Source organism: Macrotis lagotis, chromosome 5 (assembly GCF_037893015.1).
Source record: "Macrotis lagotis isolate mMagLag1 chromosome 5, bilby.v1.9.chrom.fasta, whole genome shotgun sequence".
NCBI lineage: Eukaryota > Metazoa > Chordata > Mammalia > Peramelemorphia > Peramelidae > Macrotis > Macrotis lagotis.
In genome coordinates, this window is record NC_133662.1 from 265,180,560 (window position 1) to 265,201,644 (window position 21,085).

General features: G+C 40.7%; 1 protein-coding gene across 2 annotated transcripts in view; it reads left to right on the forward strand.

Annotated features, from left to right (window-relative positions):
* The window catches only part of COL6A3 (collagen type VI alpha 3 chain), a 93,670-nt gene that overhangs the window by 13,635 nt on the left and 58,950 nt on the right, over nt 1-21,085 (forward strand). Inside the window, exons 2-6 of one of the 2 annotated variants that reach the window (XM_074189796.1) lie at nt 3,049-3,160; nt 4,217-4,837; nt 11,616-12,215; nt 16,446-17,030; nt 19,256-19,855. In XM_074189796.1, the coding sequence (XP_074045897.1) occupies nt 3,079-3,160; nt 4,217-4,837; nt 11,616-12,215; nt 16,446-17,030; nt 19,256-19,855 (2,488 nt within the window). In that variant the 5' untranslated portion in view covers nt 3,049-3,078. The remainder of the gene's footprint in view (nt 1-3,048; nt 3,161-4,216; nt 4,838-11,615; nt 12,216-16,445; nt 17,031-19,255; nt 19,856-21,085) is intronic. The other variant, XM_074189794.1, reaches the window with a different exon arrangement.

A 21,085-nucleotide genomic window follows, 5' to 3' on the forward strand; every position in this document is an offset into this window, starting at 1 on the left:
CATTATATCATATATATGATACATATGAAGATAAATATATATTTATATGTGACATTATATAATAGATATGCTATATATGTACATGTGTATCACTTTGTCCACAATAAAACATGATACAAAGGACAAATACTATCATCACTGTCATGATTGCTCACTTTACATATTTTTCATTTTCCCATTATCAAGAAGTGAATTGACCTTTTTACAGTGCTCGATGTTTGACAATGCTTTAAATGCACTAATTAATTCAGTTGAGTTTCACTAGTGTTTAGACACTGGTTATAAAAGGAAAAATGAGAAACTGTGTCCACCCTCAAGGAGTTCAGATTATTTCAGTTGATACCCACAACAACCCTGTGAAGGAGGTGCTATGATTATTCACATTTTATAGATGAGGAAACTGAGGCTGAGAGATGAAATGACTTGCCCAGGGTCACACAGCTAGCAAACATCTGAGGCTGCATTTGAACTCAAGTCTTCCTGGCTAACAGTCCAGTGCTCTGTGTACCATGTGCAAAATGATTCTCAAGGTACCATATCAAATTCTCTGACTCCATGGAGAAAAGCTTTGGGGGATCACCCCAAAAAAGTCCTGGAGAAAGGAAATTGTATGTGCTTTATGGGAGAATGTTCCTGAATTCTAGTGCAATAATCATTCTCCAACTCCTTGATTATAAATCTCCCCACTGAGAGGAAGACTTCTGCTTTTTTTCTGGGAGCAGGAATGTCCAGTGAATAGGTCCTAAATACTCAAAGGGAAATCTGTTCTCTTTGAGATTCCTGCTCATCTCAGGGATTTAAAAACTTAACTGACTCAGCTGGGAAATTGGAGAAGGGAAATTCACTGTAGCAAATGAACCTTTTCTCTACCTGATTCCTTCTTCCTGAGAGCCTGGCTAATTCAGGCTAAAGACCAGGCTTAGTGCAAGTATAATTAATGAATTTTTCTAGTTTAGTGAGTAAGTAGAGAGACACACAATCTTTTTTTTAATGATGGTACACATAATCCTGGGAAAGGTCCTACAGGAAAATCTCATTTTTACATAGGAAGAAACAGAACTTGAGAGGGGATGGATTTACCTAAATGTCAGATAAAGGAAGTGGCAGAAGCAGGATGTGAACCTGGGATCTTGAATTCCAGACCCAATGCTCTGTCTACTGGACCACAAACTTGGTTTTGTTCTTCAGGTGCTCTTTAATTTCCAAGGCGGGGCTAATAGTAGTTGTTGTAGTCATAGTAATAGTAGTGAAGTAGGAGTAGTGGTGGTAGTGGTAGTAGTAGTAGTAGTGGTAGTAGTAGTAGTAGGAGGAGGAGGAGTAATAGAGGTAGTAATAGTAGACCACAAACTCCTTAAAGTGAGATATTGCTGAGATTTTCCTTTGCCTCTCCCGAGCCTAATATAATGCTTGCCACACAAGAAGTTTTATAGATGCTTGGTGCATTGAATTTGATTGGTTGATGAGTTATTTAATTTTAGATGCTTTGTCAGCCCAACTGAATATTCTAGCTTGGTTAATCATTCAATTGATGAATCAACTTACCTTTCTTATGCACCTGCCAAGCATTGAGCTAGATACAGGAACTTCAGAGACAAAGAAAATGAATCATCCTCACTCACAGGGAGCTTACATTCTTTCAGGGGAGGAGTATGCATATTTAAATATATAATAATAATGTGTGAATAGCCAGCATTTATACAGCTAAGCACATTTGCTTTTTACGGACACATAACAAATATATAATAAATGAAATGTAATACAGAATAAACACAAAGTCAAGGTAGTTAAATGTGAGAATTTTGGAGGGTGGGCACCAGAAATTGGACACCATCACAAGACTTCAAGGAGAAAGTGGTGCTTGTGCTAAATCTTGAAGGAAGTGGGGGAAGCGGGGGAAGCGGGGGTTTCTATGAAGTGCAAATGTAAAGTGTGCCAGGCATGAGGGATGGCCAAGGCAAAGGCATAGAGATGGGAGATGGAGGAAAAGAGAGAATCACTTGAGTGGCCATTCTGAATTGTAAGATATTGTCAATCATTGAACTAGGAAGCAGAAGACAGTGGAGAGTCTGGCTGTCATTGGGCCTAGAGTGCTCTTGTTAGAGTAAAGGCATTCTGAGTTCAAAACCTGTCTCTCAAATTTATTAGCTCTGTGACTCTATAAGTCACTTAACTCTGTTTGCCTCAGTTTACCCATCTGTAAAAAGAGGTACAATAATAGTACCTAACTCCCAGGGTTGTGTAGGGATCAGTTATGATCATATATGTAAACAATTTTACAAATCTTAAAGCATTGTACCATTTAGTCTCACTACTATTACTATCACCATCACCACTACCACCATTATTACTACCACTGCTACCAATACTGACACTACTACTACTACAACTGCTACTACCACTATTACCACTACAACTTCTATTATCTACTACTTCTACCACTACTACCACCATTACAGCTACCACTACTTCTACTCCTCTTTTATTTTTTAGGTTTTTTTGGCAAGACAAACGGGGTCAAGTGGCTTGCCCAAGGCCACACAGCTAGGTCATTATTAAGTGTCTGAAACCAGATTTGAACCCAGGTACTCCTGACTCCAGGGCCAGTGCTTTATCCACTATGCCACCTAGCTGCCCCCTACTTCTACTCCTCTTACTACTACTACTACTGCTACTACTACTAATGCTATTACTACTATTACTACTACTACTACTACTACTACTACTACTACTACTACTACTACTACTACCTCTACTACTACTGCTACTGCTACTATCACCAGCACCAGCACACTCCTCCTCCTCCTCCTACTGTTACTACTGCTACTACCATTACTACTACTACCTCCACTATGACCACTACTACTACCAACACTACCACCACTACTCCTACTTCACTACTATTACTACTACTGCAACAACTACCACTAGCTCTGCCTTGGAAATTAAAGAACACCTGAAGAACAAAACCAAAATGCAAACCATAACTCAAATATGACGATACAAGGAACAGAAATTGATCATGCGTTCTCCATCCTTTCTCCTTTTCAGGTCCGATAGCTGGTGCTTGACAAAAACAAAATGAGGAAGCATCGACATTTGCCCTTAGTGGCAATATTCTGCCTTTTAGTCTCAGGTTCCATGGTGACTGATGCTCAAGAGGGTAAGACCTGGGGATGTCTGCTTTGATGTTATGCTATTTTATTTTTTCAGAACAAGCTGGATGGGGGTTTACCCACTCTTTTTAGAAACTTGTGCAACTGTTTTGGCCAAGGTGGAGGCCACATGTGCTGCCTTAAAAATCATTGTTTACAGGATGTTCCTTTCACTTGTATACTACTTCTCTATGTAGGGAATGAGATTTCCTTTGTGAACATAAGGAAACGAGTATGAGGGATCTAATAAATTTGATGAGCTCACCAGGGAGATGAACCTTTGAATGTCTGTACCTCTTTCTCTATAGAGTGGAAATAGCCATAGTCACCTAGGATAGGCTGAGCTCATCTGGTGGCTATTTTCCCCAGCCCAATCCAAGGTCTCAGCCAACAAATTTAACTTGGGAGCTACTCCAGTCACTAAGACTTAATTATGGGTTGTCTTATCCCCTTATCATCATGCCAACAGGCATATCCATATGTTCCAGAGAGAACGAGAAGTACACACACTCAAAAGTTCCATGAAACAATTCCAATCCTATAGAGCAATGGTATAATTACTCATCTGAAAGAGTTCTCATTGTTTCTTTTCTATAAAGGCACGTTTGAGTAGATTCAATTGATAAAGCATATCAGCAAATGACTGCTGGTTATGTCTGTTCAGAGAGCCCTTCAGGTTTGAAGTCTTTATCTGAGATAAATCTTTGAGTGACATCACATGGGAAAATTGCCACATTTTAGGCAAAGAGCAAATATTTCTCTTCCTTCTTTATGCTTATGGCCAGTCCAGGGTCCATTTTGCACATTGAACTTGAGTCACCATCAAATGAAGTTGTCTGTGTGAAATGGCTGGTCTGCCATGACTATGGAACCTTTGTTTTGGTGAGTAAGTAAGGCTTGATGCTAGAATGACCAGGCTAAGGTCTCATGGTTTCCCTCTTCCTCTTTCACATGATGTAATAGAAATATTAGTTATTCAATTATGGTGTAGTGTAGATCAAGTCAGAGAATGGAGGATCTGGATGGCTAGAAATTAACTTCACAAAAAATGTCTTCTTTTAAAGCTATCAAAATGAGTGGCGCTGCAGATATAATATTTCTAGTGGATTCCTCTTGGAGCATTGGCAAAGAACATTTCCAACTAGTTCGGGAGTTTCTCTATGATGTTATAGAATCTTTAGCTGTGGGAGGAAGTGATTTTCGTTTTGCTCTGGTCCAGTTCAATGGAAACCCACATACTGAATTCCTGCTAAATACGTACAGTACTAACCAAGAGGTCCTGGCCCATATTTCGAACATGACTTACCTGGGGGGAGACAGCAAGACTGGCAAAGGCTTACAGTACGTGATCCAGAACCATCTGACTCAGGCTGCTGGGAGCCGAGCGAGCGATGGTATCCCCCAGATTATCATAGTATTAACCGATGGACGATCCCAAGATGATGTGGCCAGGCCTTCAGCAGAACTCAAATCTGCCACCGCCGTGGACGTGTTTGCCATTGGCGTGCAGGATGCTGAGGAAGGAGAACTGAAGGAGATGGCCAGTGAACCCCTTGATTTGCATGTTTTCAACCTAGAGAATTTTACGGCCCTCCATGACATAGTAGGCAACTTAGTGGCCTGTGTCCGTTCCTCCATGGTTGCGGACATTTCTGGGGCTCCAGAGATACCCAAAGACATCACAGGTAATGAATGCTCCCAGCATTGAGCTGTGTTCCCCGCCTTGCTATTTTCTCATGGCATTAAATTTGGCGGCAGCTTCTAGCAATAAAGCCACAGCTGGGGTTGAGCTTTATGGGCAGTGTTGAGGTCCCACCAACTTTGATGGGCTCTGCTCCATAAGAGAAACTTGACCTAGAGCGGGGGTTCTTAACCTTTTCTTGTTGTCTAGTAAAGCCCATGGACCTTCTCAGAAAAATGTATCTTAAATATATTAACGAAAACTTAAAGGGTTATAAAAGAAATGAATTATATCAAATTAGTTAAAATATATTTAAAAAGCCCTATACTCATGGACCCCAGGTTAAGAACCTCTGACCTAGGGGGACAGATGATGAATCTTCACAGGTTTAAAAACAAAGGTTCTAAGCATTTTTTAGCAGTCTCTTCTCATAGACCAAGAACAATTATGTACCTGCGATTGTAGAAGAAAAGTCCCATCTATTATGGACTTGACTGATCTTGGGGTCATAGATTTAGAGCCAGAAGATATCTCAGAAACCATTGGGTCTAAATGTCTTATTTTACAGATGAGAAAGCTGAGTCTCAGAGAGGTTAATGACTGAAGATCACAGATTTAGAGCTGGAAGGGGTCTTAGAGGCCATGAAGTCATTTTGAGGAAATGAGGAAACTGAGGCAAACTGGGTGAAGTGACTTGCTGAGGGTCACACAGCTAGTAGTACATGTCTGAGACTGGATTTGATCCAGGTCTTCCTGACACCAATTCAAGTGTTCTATTAATTAGCTTTTGGCCTTGAACATGTGCATTGGGGTTTATGACTGAATAAAAGATAATAAGCTCCTTCTTCACATACCCTTCCCTCTTTTTTTAAATGACTAGGAGAAGATAACAAAAAACAATAATCCCATTTTTATCGTATAATTTTTGCTATCATCTCTTGCTAACATGGAGATTCCTTTCACTTCCTAGAAAGTTTCATACCTAAAAAAGAGTTGTCAGCTTAGGGAATCCTGGCCCTCTTTATCCAAAATTACAAAAGTCCCCAGGTACCTCAATAGGGTTCTCAGGATCCTTGGAAATCAGTTATTTTGACTGCCTCATTTCAGTTGCTGACACTGAGGCCCAGAGAAGTGGATTCTGTGCTCAGGGTCCTGGAAAAACTCGACTGAGACCTGGGATCCCAGCTTCTAGGTGCAGAGAAGCTTCCCAATGTTATTTTTGGAGATCTTCATACTAGAAATATCTAGAATTCAGTGTCTGAGATGACTAAGAATTAGAACTATTTGCTTTTAGGGGACCCTCCTACTGGTACCACTATGATACAGACACAGATACAGACACAGATACACAGACACACAGACACACAAACACACATATATACACTCAGACACCGAAACACATAGTCCCATTCACACGCACAGCTGTCCAGTTAAACACCTTGCACTGAATCTGTGTTCAGTAAATATTTACTGAATTTAAGCCGATCTCCAACTTGTCATGGTATTCACTTGAGTTTCCCACTTCCCTCCTAACACTCTGAACCTCAAGCGTATGGAACAGATGTCCAAAGGAGCAGTTTTTAGTCTTTAATTTGAACCCAAGGCCTCTTCCAGCAGGTCTGATGGTCTTCTCCACTGTCATACCAAACCTGCTTGAGGTATTCCATCTGTATCCCTCATCTTTGAACCCAGGTGGCAGATGGAACAGTGGAAAAAGCTTGGACTTTTGAGTCAGGGAAATTGGGTTTAGATCCTGACCCCAACATGTGCATCCTGTGTGAACTTACCCAAGTCATTTGAATTCTCCAGGTCTCAATTTCCTTCTCCCTAGAATGACCTATAGGGTTCCAGCTCTAGACCATGGTCTTATGAGCCATGAGGCTGTCTTATATGAGACACTTTCGAGAGTCAGACAACCATGGATGGAAAGAACCATGGCTCTGACCTAATTAAGCATTTCTAGTCTTGTCATGGATTAGGGAGGATTTGACTGAAAAAGTTCAGATCTAAATGGAGCCAGGTGGGTTTGGGGTAGGCAGTAATTGGCAGACTGAGAGGGGTGAGGTTGATATGGAAAAGGCACAGTTTTGGATCAGGGAAGGGCAGAGATTGAGAGAGGGGAAGGGAAAAGATGTACATTCAAGGTGGCTTAAAACTTCTCCAGATGAAATGGAATCCCTCTTCTACTCCTTTCTCTCCTTGCCCCCCCCAGCTGACATGGCTGGACATTGGGAGAAATATGTGCCCATGTGGGCAAACATTGTGATGCAGAACTGAGAGGTACACTGAGTATAAAGAAGCCAGCTTAAAGGGAATATTATCAAATGGAAGACATGATCCTTATTTAACTGGAGTTTATGGTACAATCTGCAATTGCTGGGCAGGCTCCTCTTCAATGGGGACAAGCCATCAATCTGCTTGAGGCTTATCAGCATGGTCAAAGAATCCTTAATTAGCATGTAGAGGGAGAGCATCTTCTGTGGTTACATAGCCTGTCCTTGGTGGCAATGTTTGCAAGGGAGTGTCGACCTTCTTCCAAATTAACCATAGTATTTTTCATCTAGTACCTCATCACTATCTAAATATCAGGGGAAACAACCAAAGGTGTTTGAAGGCATTCCTTATCAAAAGCATCAACTGCTTCCTCTCAGCCTTCATCACACAACTATTTGAAACCTTTCTTAAAATGCCCAAATGCAGAAAATGACACAATATATAAGATCATTCAAGAAAGATATCAATAGGAAACTGAGGAAACTTTGGTTGACTTCATTTTGCCAAAAAAGAAAAACAATCTGATCAGATTGTGTTTAGGAATGAATGAAAGGCTTCAGCCACCCAATCATCTCCCAAGGGAGCATTTGTCAGTCCCGTCTGTACAGAACTGACCTCTGACAATGAAACCTTTGTTTTTATGCCCAGGAAAACATCTCTGCCTTCTAAGCAAGCTGACGCACAAGCATCACCAATGTTCATTCAGCCTTTCCGTGTTTCTCTTTCTAATTAACCTCGCTTTATATGCCCACCGAGTCACCACTTCTCACTGCATGCTCCATGGTTTTAAATTGCCACTTTGCTTCCATTTTAAATGTTTTTTCAAGGTTATTCAAAAGGACAAATACTTTGATGATTTATTAATTAGCAGTCATTTTTATCTTCCCTCCCTCACCCTTCTTGTTAGTTCCGTATTAGCTATCAAGGTCTCCATTGTCTACTGTCCTCAATTTGCCAAAAGGTAGACTCTGATTGCTCCTAATCCCTGCGAGGAGGATCTGTCTTAAACCAAAAAAAGTCACGAAATGTTCTTTATGCTAAAAGCACACTTCTCATTTAAAGATGGGTTTGATGTCCCCCTTTACATGACCAAGAAACAAATGATTGAAATGTGTGCTTTTCAAGGGAAATAGGAATGATTCTCTTTCAAATAAGAAAACTATTTCTGCTTTGGATGTAAAAAAATGCCAATTCAGGATGCTAGGAAAGCATTAACTTCTCTTGGTGGTTAATGGTTCCATGATGCTTGAGTGTTTGTAACCCTTTCACATTAAAATGCCATGGACATTATAAGCCGGGAGCCAAGAATGGAGAAAAAAGCCCCATTTCCCAACTGGACTTTTTGGGAGAGCTGACTGCTTCAGGAGTGCCTTTAGTCTTCCCTCTGGGGAAGGAACTTGAGCTAGCTAGGGCTCCTGGGACATTCACCTTCACCTAACCAGCATGCTCTGAGTTGTTTTCTAGCTCATGCTCCATCATTACATACGTGAGTACTATGGTTTTGACGGTGATGACAAATTATCCAACATTTCTATAGGACCAACCCTGGTTTAGTAGATGCTTAGGATGAGTTTTCTCAAAGAATGTCCAAGTGTATGGGTTCAAGGGATTTCTCCTTCACTTTTTCGTTTCTGGACTGAAAGGAAAGTACATCCCGAATGAGAGAAATAATATTGTGTGGTTGGTCTGTATGATTGAGAAATGAAAGAAGGGACCTTGGAGGACTTGTAGTCAATCCTTCTGTTGGTACAAATGAGGTTGCTTAAGAGATGAAATGACTTATTCATGGTCAACCTTGAAAGAAGCAGAATAGCTAGGGTTTGAGTCAGGTCTTTTGACCGAAGAATTTGTAAGCTTAAAGGTTCATAAGGAGCACCTGAGAGCTCTTAACATGCTAGCAAGTGAACTCGTTGACTTTTGTCTTCATAAATTAGACTTGCCAAGACTGATTGAGTCCTAGAAAATCCCGATAGGATGTGTAGCTGTATATGATTTTTGTGCTCTGTCCATATACACTACATCAATTCATTTCACTATCCCTTTAGTAGATTTTCTCGGAAGGATGAGTCATCCTGGGTCTTAAACTCTCCTTCTTTTGTGAAATGCAATCATTTATTTGCTTAAGCTGATGTCTCCTTACACCTTGCAGTCATAACTCCATGTCAGTCTAATGGGTCCTGTCTATACAAGATACTGAGAGTCACATTTTCAGAAAGATAACTATGAGGAGGGCTTACGATTTAACAGCAGAACTATCAACTGGACCCTAATAAATGAACTTGCTATCAGGGCTAAAGATCTGAAATTTGACCAATGCTCATTTTAAGTTATTTTATTTTATTTCTGTACTTTTTGTAAACGATTATTGGTCTAGACTTATAATTTAAACAAACGATCTAAGGGTAACTAGATGGCACAGTGAATAGAGCACTGGTCTTGGAGTCAGGAGGATCTGTGTTCAAATCTGGCCTCAGACATTTGACACCTACTAGCTATGTGACCTTGAAAAAGTCACTCAGTCCTGACTGCCTTGAATCTAGGGTCATCCTCCAGTCATCCTGATTCCTCTCTGACCATTGGACCCAGATGGCTCCAGAGGAAAAAGTGTGGTTGGGGACTTTGTACAGCCACCCCTCACTCAAATCATCTCCCTGATATCATGATCTTCTTTGAGAACAAAGGCCAAACATCATCATCATAATTTCATCATTTTAGGGACCCCCTTGGTGCGGAAACGCCATCATTAATGAAGATTTGGAACTTATCTGAAACTTATAGTCTTATAGACTTGATTGAGGGCAGTTCAAGGTTCATTGATTTGTCTATGCTCATATAGCTTCTGATTCTAAGGCCAGACCTCTATATATCCTCCACTATGGACTCCTAGTTCTGAACCAAAACAGTTGGTAGTTCAATCTCCCATCTGTTGCCATAGTGGACACACCTTATTGGGGCAAAGAAAAGAAATTTTAGGGAATTCAGGTCCCAGCTTCCACAGAGTTCCATAATCCTATCTTACAATTGTCAAGTAAATAGTAAGATTTTAAAATTAGATAGGAGGATTTACCATTAATATCACCATTTTAAAATATATCGAAAAAGTCTTTATAGAGGTCCCATATTTTTAAAAAGTATGAAGCAATGATTCTAAAATTACACTAAAATTACGATGTGTTTATGCATGTCTGTATAGATTGTGTGTGTGCAGCCAGTATCCTCTTATGGTCATGATCAGACAGTTAAAAAGATTCCCCCGAGTCTAGAAATTCCACATTGATGTGGCCATGGTTCTTTCCAGAAACTCTTTGAATGAATCCGTAATACTTTGTAGATATCAAGAGTGCTATTCTAATTTTGATGATTTACCATGGCTTCAATTTCTAGTAATGGAATGAAAGCTACTTGTGCATTATTGTGGAAAGACTAAATACCCTGGAAGTGATCTCTTCGTTTATATAATTTTCATTTATATCATTAATCTGCAATAGGTAACTACTATACAAGGTTTTAGCCTAGGTGTAGCCCCTCACCGTGTGATTAAATTAGGGTTGTCCCTAAAAACAAATAAGGTTGGATAATTATGTCATGACTGATTTCATATCACCCTGTTTAACATTGTTCTGCATTACTTGACTGGATAGAGGTCAGAATTGTTTAAAATCCTGAAGTTATCCAAGACTTGCGTCTAGGCTCAATATGAATCTCCATCATGGCCAATAACAAGTCAAATTAAGCCAAATTCTAAATCTTATTGAGATATTTGGTCTTTGCATTTTGCTTTGCTTTAGTTTCCCTCCTATCATATTCACAAAAGTGAATGCATTCCAACATTAAAAATGAAACTGATATTTCTAAAAGGATAAAGCACCAGGTACCAAACTCATCTAATATGTGAAGCTCTGGGTGAAAGTTGATGAATCTGCATATCAGGGAGTATCATCTTCCACTCATAAACTTAGACTGACATCAGTCTTCTTGTATTCACAACTGAATTACAAATAGAAAGGTTTCAGAAATATTTTATTAGTTTTTCCCTTAATACATCCTTGGACTACAAATCATCTTTTTATTTCAGTTGGTTTCCCTTTATGTCAACCAACCAACAGGCATTTAGAAAATGCCTACCATGTTCCAGGGAATATTCTCTCTTTTGGTTTTTTATATGCAGATTGTATTTCAAATTGATTCCCCAAAACAATTGGCAAAGGTCTTCAGAATGTGGGCTCAATATTTAGCATTATTAGACATTGACTCTTCTGACTAAAATAAGATCAGAAATGAAAGATTTAGCAAGATGGAGTTTTACAGGTGCCTCTTATCCAACCAGAATGCAGAACTAAAGGAGATTTGTCATGTTTCTCACTCAATATGTAGTGTGTGTGTGTGCGTGTGTTTTCCATATCCGTGTTTCTTATTGGTTTCCAAGGAAACATGTCAGAATGCTGTGTGACTGCATGGAATCACTCATTTTTTAACGCTTTCACATTTTGCGTTTCTCTCTTTTAAAGCACAAGAATCTGCTGACCTTATTTTCCTTATTGATGGATCAGACAAGACTGGAAGTCATTTTGCAGCCATTCGCGATTTCCTTGTAAATTTCCTTGAGAGACTTTCCATTGGAGCTCGGCAGATCCAAGTTGGGCTAGTGCAGTATAGCAATGAGCCCGTAACTGCCTTCTATTTGAATAGCTACTCCGCAAAGGCTGATATTCTGGACGCGGTGAAGGCTCTTAGGGTCATTGGTGGTGAGGAGACGAATGTGGGGGCTGCCCTGGACTTTGTGGTGGAGAACCACTTCACTCAGGCAGGAGGCAGCAGAGTAGAGGAAGGGGTCCCCCAGGTGTTAGTGCTCATCAGTGGCTCACAGTCTAGCGATGACATTAGAGATGGGGTGGTCGCCTTGAAGCAAGCTAGTATATTTTCATTTGGCCTTGGGGCCCAGGGTGCCGATAGGGCAGAGCTCCAGAACATTGCTACCGATGACAATTTCGTGTTTACCACTCCGGAATTTCGGAGCCTTGGCGACTTACGAGAATACTTACTGCCCTACATTGTTGGAGTGGCCCAAAGAACAATTGTGTTGCAGCCCCCAACCATTGTCACTCAAGGTATGTATACCTCTCTGGACATTATTGAATAAAGGGGTTTTGTGGGTTACCTTTCAGCTGGAAGTACAGTCGGAAGCAGAGCAGAAGAATGGAACCGTTGTAAGTCAGCACAGCCTCTCAGTGTCTTGGGATGATAGCCAGAGTTTTTCGAGTTCAGCGTGATATTATGTAGTTTCAGAACAAGAAAACTTGATTTGGTAATAGTTGGCTCTTGGTGTGATATGAATCATTATTAAGAGAACTTTCTAGTCTGTCTCTGTTTAGCAAAAGTGGTAAAAAACATTGTAGGAAACCCTGAAAATATTATTTATCCCTGAAATTTAAATCTACTTCATGATTGGACCTTACTGTTGTTTGCAACCTAAGTGGAAGATAGATGACTTAATTCATCCTGGGCTTTTGGACAGTTTACTGTCTTCTCAAGGTGAGAAGTCCTGAATTCTCCTTATGAACCAGGGCTTTTGAAAGACTTAGTAATATATCTTCTTGGAGGCCTAATTGCAAAGACTCTCTTGTATAACCTCCTCTTGATTCTTTGTCTAGGACAGCCTTCCTACTAATTAGTGGTGGTGCCAAGGCTTTTCTAGGCTTCAAATTCCTCAACTGAAAACTGAGTGACTGGACAGGATGTTCTCAAGATTCCTACTAGCCCAGAGAGATTATTCCTTTGTATTATAAATTAAAATTGAGGAGAAAAGGTCATTAAAAACCCTCTAGGTGTTATGGCATTGGAGCCAATTGGAAATGACTAATTTCATTTGAATATTTTGCAATTACTCATCTAAATGTTATAGGTTTTAATCATTTTTTTCTAACTGGTAACTCATGTAATTGGACTAGGCTGGAGTTGGTGTTTGCATTATGTATAAAAGTAGGCTTTGAAAAGGAAAAGGAAATAATCAAAAACATCTTAAATAAGTTTGCCCAGAAGATATTGGTTTTACTGCAGAAAACATTATCCTTTACAGGGCACTCATTTTAGCACTGGGAGGGCTCTTATGTAGAGAAGGGGCTTGGGGCAGCTAGGTGGCTCAATGGATAGAGCACTGGCCCTGGAGTCAGGAGTCCCTGAGTTCAAATTCTACCTCAGATACTTCATAATTATCTAGCTGTGTGGCCTTGGGAAAGCCACTTAACCCCATTGCCTTGCAAAAACTAAAAAAAAAAAAATAGAAAAAAGAGAAGGGGCTCACCTTATTCTTTATCATGACCCCAGAGCGCAGAGCCAAGATTACTGGGGGAAGCTGCTGAGGCAGATTGAGGTTCGACAGGTGGGGAAGCTTCCTAATCACAAGTGCTGTCCCACTGAGAGTTGGTGCTTAGGGAGGGTGGGGAGAGCCCCATGTTGAGGGTACAACTCGATCAGTTGCTTCTATTGTCCCTCCCTAAAAGTTGTACTAACCCTTTATGGTGATGTTTGAAAATGATGCCTATAGTTGCTGAGAGGAAGTTCAGGTCCTGGTGATTCATAGCTAGGCAGATCACATAGCCAAAGGGATCACAACCAGAAAATAGATGAACAGTTCCCTAGGAGTCTTTCTGTTGAAGCTCAAGTAGGTCAGGAGAGAGGCTATGTTCCTTTCTGGTGTGTGTGTGTGTGTGTGTGTGTGTGTGTGTGTGTGTGTGTGTGTGTGTGTGTGTGTATGTTGGTACATCAAATGCTCTTGTGACCTTCAATGCTAAAAGACATGCATTCTTATCCAGAAACTTTCCTTTTTTCCTCTATATTCTTGTTCTTCAGAGACAGGACTCAATGACCTTGAAAAAAACATAATAACCAGTGAATCTGGACAGATCCTGGCTCTACTGCTTCTTCTCCTTCTTTTTTTTTTTTAGGTTTTTGCAAGGTAAATGAAGTTAAGTGGCTTGCCCAAGGCTAGGTAATTATTAAGTGCCTGGGGCTGGATTTGAACTCAGGTACTCCTGATTCCAGGGCCGGTGCTTTATCCACTAAGCCACCTAGCTGCCCCTTGGCTCTACTTCTAATTACTTTAGTGAACTTGAATAGGGACCCTCAGTTTCCTCATTTGGAAAACAAAGGCATTGGATTAGATGCCCTCTAACATCCTTTTCAGCTCTAAATCTATGAATCTCTGAAGCTTTGAGGTGCCTTCAGTTTCTTGAGCTTGGGATCCCAGGTTCCTTCTCTTCTCCCAGCTCCCTTTTTCTAAGGGTTCAAGTAAGCATCATTGGTGCTTTTTCCTCGTGGGATCTGGGGGAAATACTTAAGTTGATTGGACCTCTGTTTTTCCTCATCTGTAAAATGAATTGGATTAGCTGACCTCTGAGGTCTTTGATCTATGCTTTCCCCCACATATCTAATGTTAAAATTTTTTTTTCTTGACATTAATCTTAGATTTGTCTCTGCAGCTTCCATCCATCGTCCCTAGTTCTACCTATAGGAGCTAGCAGAGCAAAGCCCATGTCTACGTGCTCTCTTTCTTTCTCCTCACTTATCCTTGATATCTACTCATTATTAGTCAGTTTTATTTTGTTCTTTCCAGTCCAAAGATCATTTTCCTTGTCAGAGAAAAGAGAAGCAAAATTTAGCATCTCTACCCTGTCTCCCTTTTCAGATATCTTCATCCATTCCCCAAAGTAGTTTTATGCTCTCTGTGATCCACTCATTTTTCCCTAGTAGAGCTAAAGACAAAAGGAGAAACCTCTAGAACCAAGATGACAAAACTAAGATTATATCGTCCTTAGATTTGCTTTCTAGTATCAGTTCACCTTGATCTTTTGTCTTCCAGACACTAATCTCAAAGCATCATGATGTTTATTTTTGTCTTCTGTTGTTCCTCTTTGTTTCCATGTGCTGTACATTTCATCAATTCTTTTAGCTTTTGAGTTCCCTATGCATTCATATCATCCTCTTGACGTGTTCAGAATTTTATTCTTGAGAGCTCCTTATATCTCTTGGAGTAATATCCCATAGGGTTTGACTCATTTTTTCACCGAACCCTTTGAGATGTACTTTCCCTAATTCCAGGGTGCATGCTAGCCAATTGATTCATCTCTCACACATTTTAGAATGGAATAGTGTCTTCTACACAAGCTTCCTATTATTTCCAACCTTCCAACAACTGGTTTTTCTTTGTGATCAAGAATTTGATACAGGATAAAATTGCCTTTGTTGGTCCCTCCACTTGTTGGAGGATGAAATCATCACTATGACTAGTCAAGACAGATGTCCTCATCCTTGGAATCCCCATCATTACTACACCATGCTTCTGGACCAGACTTGAGGTCTATTTCTGCAGTGTTCATCTGGTGCTTCTTTCTATCCAAGTAATCTGTAGTATACATGAGGATATCATTTCTATTTTGTTTCTTTTGCTCTCCACCCAAAATTCTCTGATGTGTTTCTCTCCTCTGGCTCCCGGAAAATTTACCCATGCCTCTAAGATGCATAGAGTATTCTCTGTTCCTTTTGATGTTGTCATGTGGTCCTACAGATGGTCTACTGTTGTTATTTCACTAAAAACATTCTGGTTATGATATGTCTTTTATTTTTCCGGTCTTTTGTCTTTTTCACTTTATTGTCAGTAGTGGTTTTGGCTCCTATGGAATTAATCCATATACTTTCAATGGAATGCACCTTCATAGAGAGGTTTCTGTGATCTTATTTGCTTGGTTTGTGTATCAATTGTCCCTTTAATGGTTCCCCTCCTCCTATTTTTGTTTTTTTTTTCTCACAATGATTTCAAAATCACATTTTATTTTCTGAAAATGGAAGTTGCAAAAAGCTTTGGAAAAGGATAGCTTTAATTCGACCTTAATTCTGCTTTGGCATTTGGAGACACTGGGGTCCTGCGCTCCTGTGACTGACAAATGGGACACACCTAATCATAGATCAAGTCCTTGTTTTTTTTCTTTTTTGAGTTTCTAACAATTTCTTTTCTCAGGGTTGTTTATCAAGTGGCGTATTTGGGGAGCAAAGAAGATCTCATTGAGTTTCGGTGGTGATGCCCCCAAATAGGTAGTTGATCAAATCTAATTTGCTCTTCCTTAGGTGACTTAACGTTTACTAATTGCTATTGTTTAGGATTGGATGTGGCTATAATTGAAGCAAACAGAAAGTCCAGAGAACTGCCAACTGGAAAACTCTTGGTCTTAAGTCAGTTAAAGAGATATTGTAGTGTCTTCAATATCCTTCTAGGTTTTTAGAGAATCAAGTTGAATGTGAGTATTTGAGCCTGTCCACTTACTATATAATATTACTGCCTGCAGTCATTGAAGTCAACAAGAGAGATATAGTCTTCTTGGTAGATGGCACATCTACACGGGGACCAGCCTCCTTCAATGCCATCCGTGACTTCATTTACAAAATCATCCAGAAGCTGGAGATTGGACAGGATCTAATTCAAGTGGCTGTGGCCCAGTATGCACACACCGTTAAGCCGGAGTTTTATTTTAAGGACTTCCAAACCAGAAGGGATGTCCTCAGTGCTGTTCGGAGGCTGAAGCCCCTTAACGGCTCAGTGCTCTATACAGGTGCTGCCCTTGACTACATCAGAAAAAACTTCTTCGATAGTTCCGTTGGTTATCGTGCCGCAGAAGGAGTCCCCAAACTCCTGGTGTTGATCACGGGAGGTAAGTCCCTTGATGACATCAGCCAGCCAGCCCAGGAGTTGAAGAGAAATGGCATCATGACCTTTTCCATTGGGAGCCAAATGGCGGACAGAACAGAGCTGGAAGAAATTGCCTTTGACTCCTCGTTGGTGTTCATCCCTCCAGAATTCCGAATTGGGCCTCTGCAAGCCATTCTACCTGGTTTGCTGGCACCATTAAGAACGCTTTCTGGAACCACCCAAGGTATGTTCCAAACCATAAGTAGCGTAGTAGCTTTTAAATGAGATTTTGGAGTGAGGAAAGGATTTGACCTCTGTGTCATTAAATAGAATCCAGAACAGACTATTGCAAAAAAAAAGAGAGAAAAGATAGTGATTCATCTTGAGGTCACTTTTTATTTGGGGTTGAGAAGCCTGGATCTTGGATGACTAAAGGTCAGTTTATAATGGTCACATGTCTGAATGGGTCTCTGTGTAAAGAGGAGTAGAGTCAAAAGATTGAATTCCATCCTCTTCAAATTCCCCAAATATAATGAGATCTCAACAAGGATAGAAAGATTAAGCTCAATTTTAAGTCCACAAACGATTTCCTGCGAGCCTTACTCTGGGAACCTGTAACCTGAATGGATTCGATCCACCCAACCGTCCTTAATGAAGATGAATATCACGGAACCACCACCTGTCACCCTAACCATCTTCTTCAAGTCACTGTCTTCTCCTCTCTTGCATGATTGCATGCCAAACCTTAAGATCATTTGGTGTCTTTGGAGGCCCCACCATCTTAAGGCTTAGTTGTCTTTCTATGTTTCAAATTTCCAACCATCCCATGCCAAAGTTATTGAAATTGGTTGTCCCAGGACACTTTAGATCTCATTGAGTCTCCAATTTGAACAAAGGGGCTAGTGATCCAGTGATGGTAGATGAGGTGACTTGTCAGGAATCAGATTATGATACAGATTATCAATGTCCTGAAGACACTGGCTAAGCATTTATTTAAAAATGAGTAAATACTGCAGGACCCAAGGTCACTCATTTCCTACACTGAGAAAGAGGATAGTGTAATGAATGGGAACTGCAGGAACAACTGGATTGGAATGCCATCTCAGATACTTTCTAGCTATGTCACTCTGGGAAAGTCCCAACCTCATGGATTGCAAAATGAAGAAGTTGGACCTGAAGGCTTCCAAGTTCCCTTCCAGGTCTTAATCTCTTCATGACTCCAATCATGCCTTATAAGCAGCATTTAAAACATTTTAACTGTATAGACTGAGGCTCTTTATACATTCCATTTGAATGTTGCCTTGAGCAAATATTTTATGTCACAAAACTAAACTAAAATGTGATTCTGTGACTTTCAAAGAATAAGGAAATCAGCAGGGAATAATAACAAATATTATCAATTAGAACACAGGATTCCAGGGAGGCAAGGGGAAAAGATTTTGATTTTTTGTTTACCTATGACTTTCCTCTTGACCCATGTCAGTCCACTCTCCAGGAGGAGATGTCGCTTTTTGTATTTACAGTTATCACCAATTCTTGCCTCCATTTATCCCCTTGGCTCACCTAAGGACAAATGGTTTTGATAAGAGGGGGGGAAAAGGCAAAATAAAATAGATGAGTGTTAAGGATGAGGACCAGATTTGTAATTTCATTGGCACAGAAAATTCCCTCTGCCAACATAAACCCTCAGTTCTCCCCTCTGGAGCACAGATCAAGTTGAATCATTTTGCCTTGACAGGTCTTCAAATTCTCTTCTCCAGGTTAGTAAGTCCTTCAGCCAATCCTTATGTATAAAATAGACCTTAGTCCTTCTCCCCTCCCAGTTTCCTTTCAATTCATCAATACCATATCTAAACTGTTATGACTAATGTAAGGTCACCATTTCTCTAGTCCTGAGCATTACAGCCCCTAAAGCAGTCTAACATGCACCTTCTTTGTCTGCCATAGTATACTATAGGCTCATCTTGAGCTCATAATCCACTAAGAATCCCCAGATCTTTTTCACAAGAAACCAAAGAGGTCCAGATGGATGGTCCCAATCAGATATTAGAGGAACAGCTCCAACCTATTTTCACCATCTTCCCCAGTTGTGACAACATCAATGGCACCTGGTGTGTGGACTTCTTCTTGGGGCACTGGGGAAGGGTCTCACTCTTCTGATGATTTTGGATGCTAAGCACCTTTCCAGCGGGAGATGGTTCACTCATGTGTTCTGTGAGCTCCACTCAGTTTCTTACCCTTGACCATCAAAATGCTTCACCAGTAGCCGTAGTTGAAAAGAAATATGCAGAGCCATCTGTCATATTTGCTGCCCATGGGCAGGGCACGCTTGGCCTCACTGTGTGTTTCTCTGTGGTCTTGATGTGATGTTCCCATGTGTGCTTGCGCGGGTTGCACACATGGTCCACCCTTCCAAAGTGTGTTACCTGTCTCTGAGTATCTCACTTTGTTTTCTGTGCTTCACTGCAGTTCCTGTAAACAAAAGGGATATCATCTTTCTTTTGGATGGATCATTCAACGTGGGAAACGCCAACTTTCCTTACGTGCGCGACTTTGTAATGAACTTAGTGAACAGTCTGGATGTGGGCTATGACAATATCCGGGTCGGTTTAGTTCAATTTAGTGACACGCCTGAAACTGAATTCTCCCTAGACACATACCAGTCCAAGGCAGATTTGCTTGCTCGCCTGCGGCAGCTGCAACTCAAGGGGGGGTCCACTCTGAACATTGGCTCTGCGCTTGACTTTGTGCGCTCCAATCATTTCACGGAAGCTGGTGGGAGCCGGATCCATGAGAACGTCCCTCAGCTTCTCCTTTTGCTGGCTGCTGGGCAGTCAGGGGACTCTTACTTGCAAGCTTCCAATGCTTTAGCCCGAGCTGGAGTCCTGACCTTTTGTGTGGGGGCTAGCCAGGCTAACAAGGCAGAGCTCGAGCAGATTGCCTTTAATCCCAGCCTGGTCTATCTTATGGATGATTTCAATTCCCTACCTGCCTTGCCACAGCAGTTGATTCAGCCCCTAACCACCTATGTTAGTGGTGGTGTGGAAGAAGTTCCACTTGCCCCAACAGGTAATGTTCAATTTTCTTCATCAAAAACTCTCTATCTCCTCACTCCAATGGAGACCAAACTGGGAGGCAGTTGGTCAGTACCTTTCTCTATCTTATCTAACCCTTAAAAGGGATGGAAGTTTCCTGGGGTTGACTTTTTTTTTAATTGGATGTCACAGATACTATACCAGCATGCTCTAATTCTTCCATGCTCTTGAAGGAGGAAATGCATAACAAGAAGTAAATTAAAAAGCTAGTTACCAAGTCCTCACTATGGATTCTGCGAGTATGGTGCTAATTTACAAAGACAACCCTCAAGGAGTTTACATTCTAACACTGAATAGGAAGGAGGCTCTTGAGGTTCAGTTCCATTTCAAACAGATTAGGACTCTGTTACTTTATTAGGTTTTTGTTCATTCCATGTCCTTTTTTTCCCCACTAGAATACTTTAAAACCTAATTTTAAAAATTAAAAACATTTAAAATTCAAGAATTGTATGGGTTTTGATAACCCTCCAACCTGAAAATTGCCATTGTCCTTCTGAATTCTGTACCGTGGCAGAAATGCCAATTTGCTTGGTTTACTGAGCAGACAGGGATTCAAAGTATCAGAGATTTAAATCCAGATGGGTCCTCACAGATCATCTGGTTCAACTCCCACAATTACAGATGAAGGAACTGAGGCCCAGAGAGGTCACAGGATTAGAGACTCAGAGACCATGAAATTCAACTTCCTTATTTGACAGGTGAAGAAATTGTCTTGACTGGACACATCCTGATAACATTACTACGATAGAACACTTGATCTGTTTGATCCTAAATCTGCTCCAAATTGTCCTCTTGGGCATTAGCCTGCTCATGTGAACATCAGTGAGAATAGGACTGGATCAGAGAATTGCCTAGATTCATCACAGTTGATCCCAACCTACACCTGCACCTGCCATCTTTTAATACCTGAGCTAAATTTGCAAGGTCATACAGGCACTCCAAAGTTTAATAGTGTCTCAGACGTTATTTAGTATAATTCTTTACCCTGATTCCTTGAGAATCAAAGATAAAAATAAATTATTTCTTTCCCATAAGGAGTTCCTATTTTACTGTGGGGAAGTTCACCTTGGACCATTTCTATGTGTGATGTTTAGTAAAACATCTATTGTGAACACAATGGCAAAGACATTAGATTGAAAAGATGGCATGGTTCCCACCCCGCCTCTCCCGTATTGGATTGTCTATGTTCATGGGGCTCAGAAGG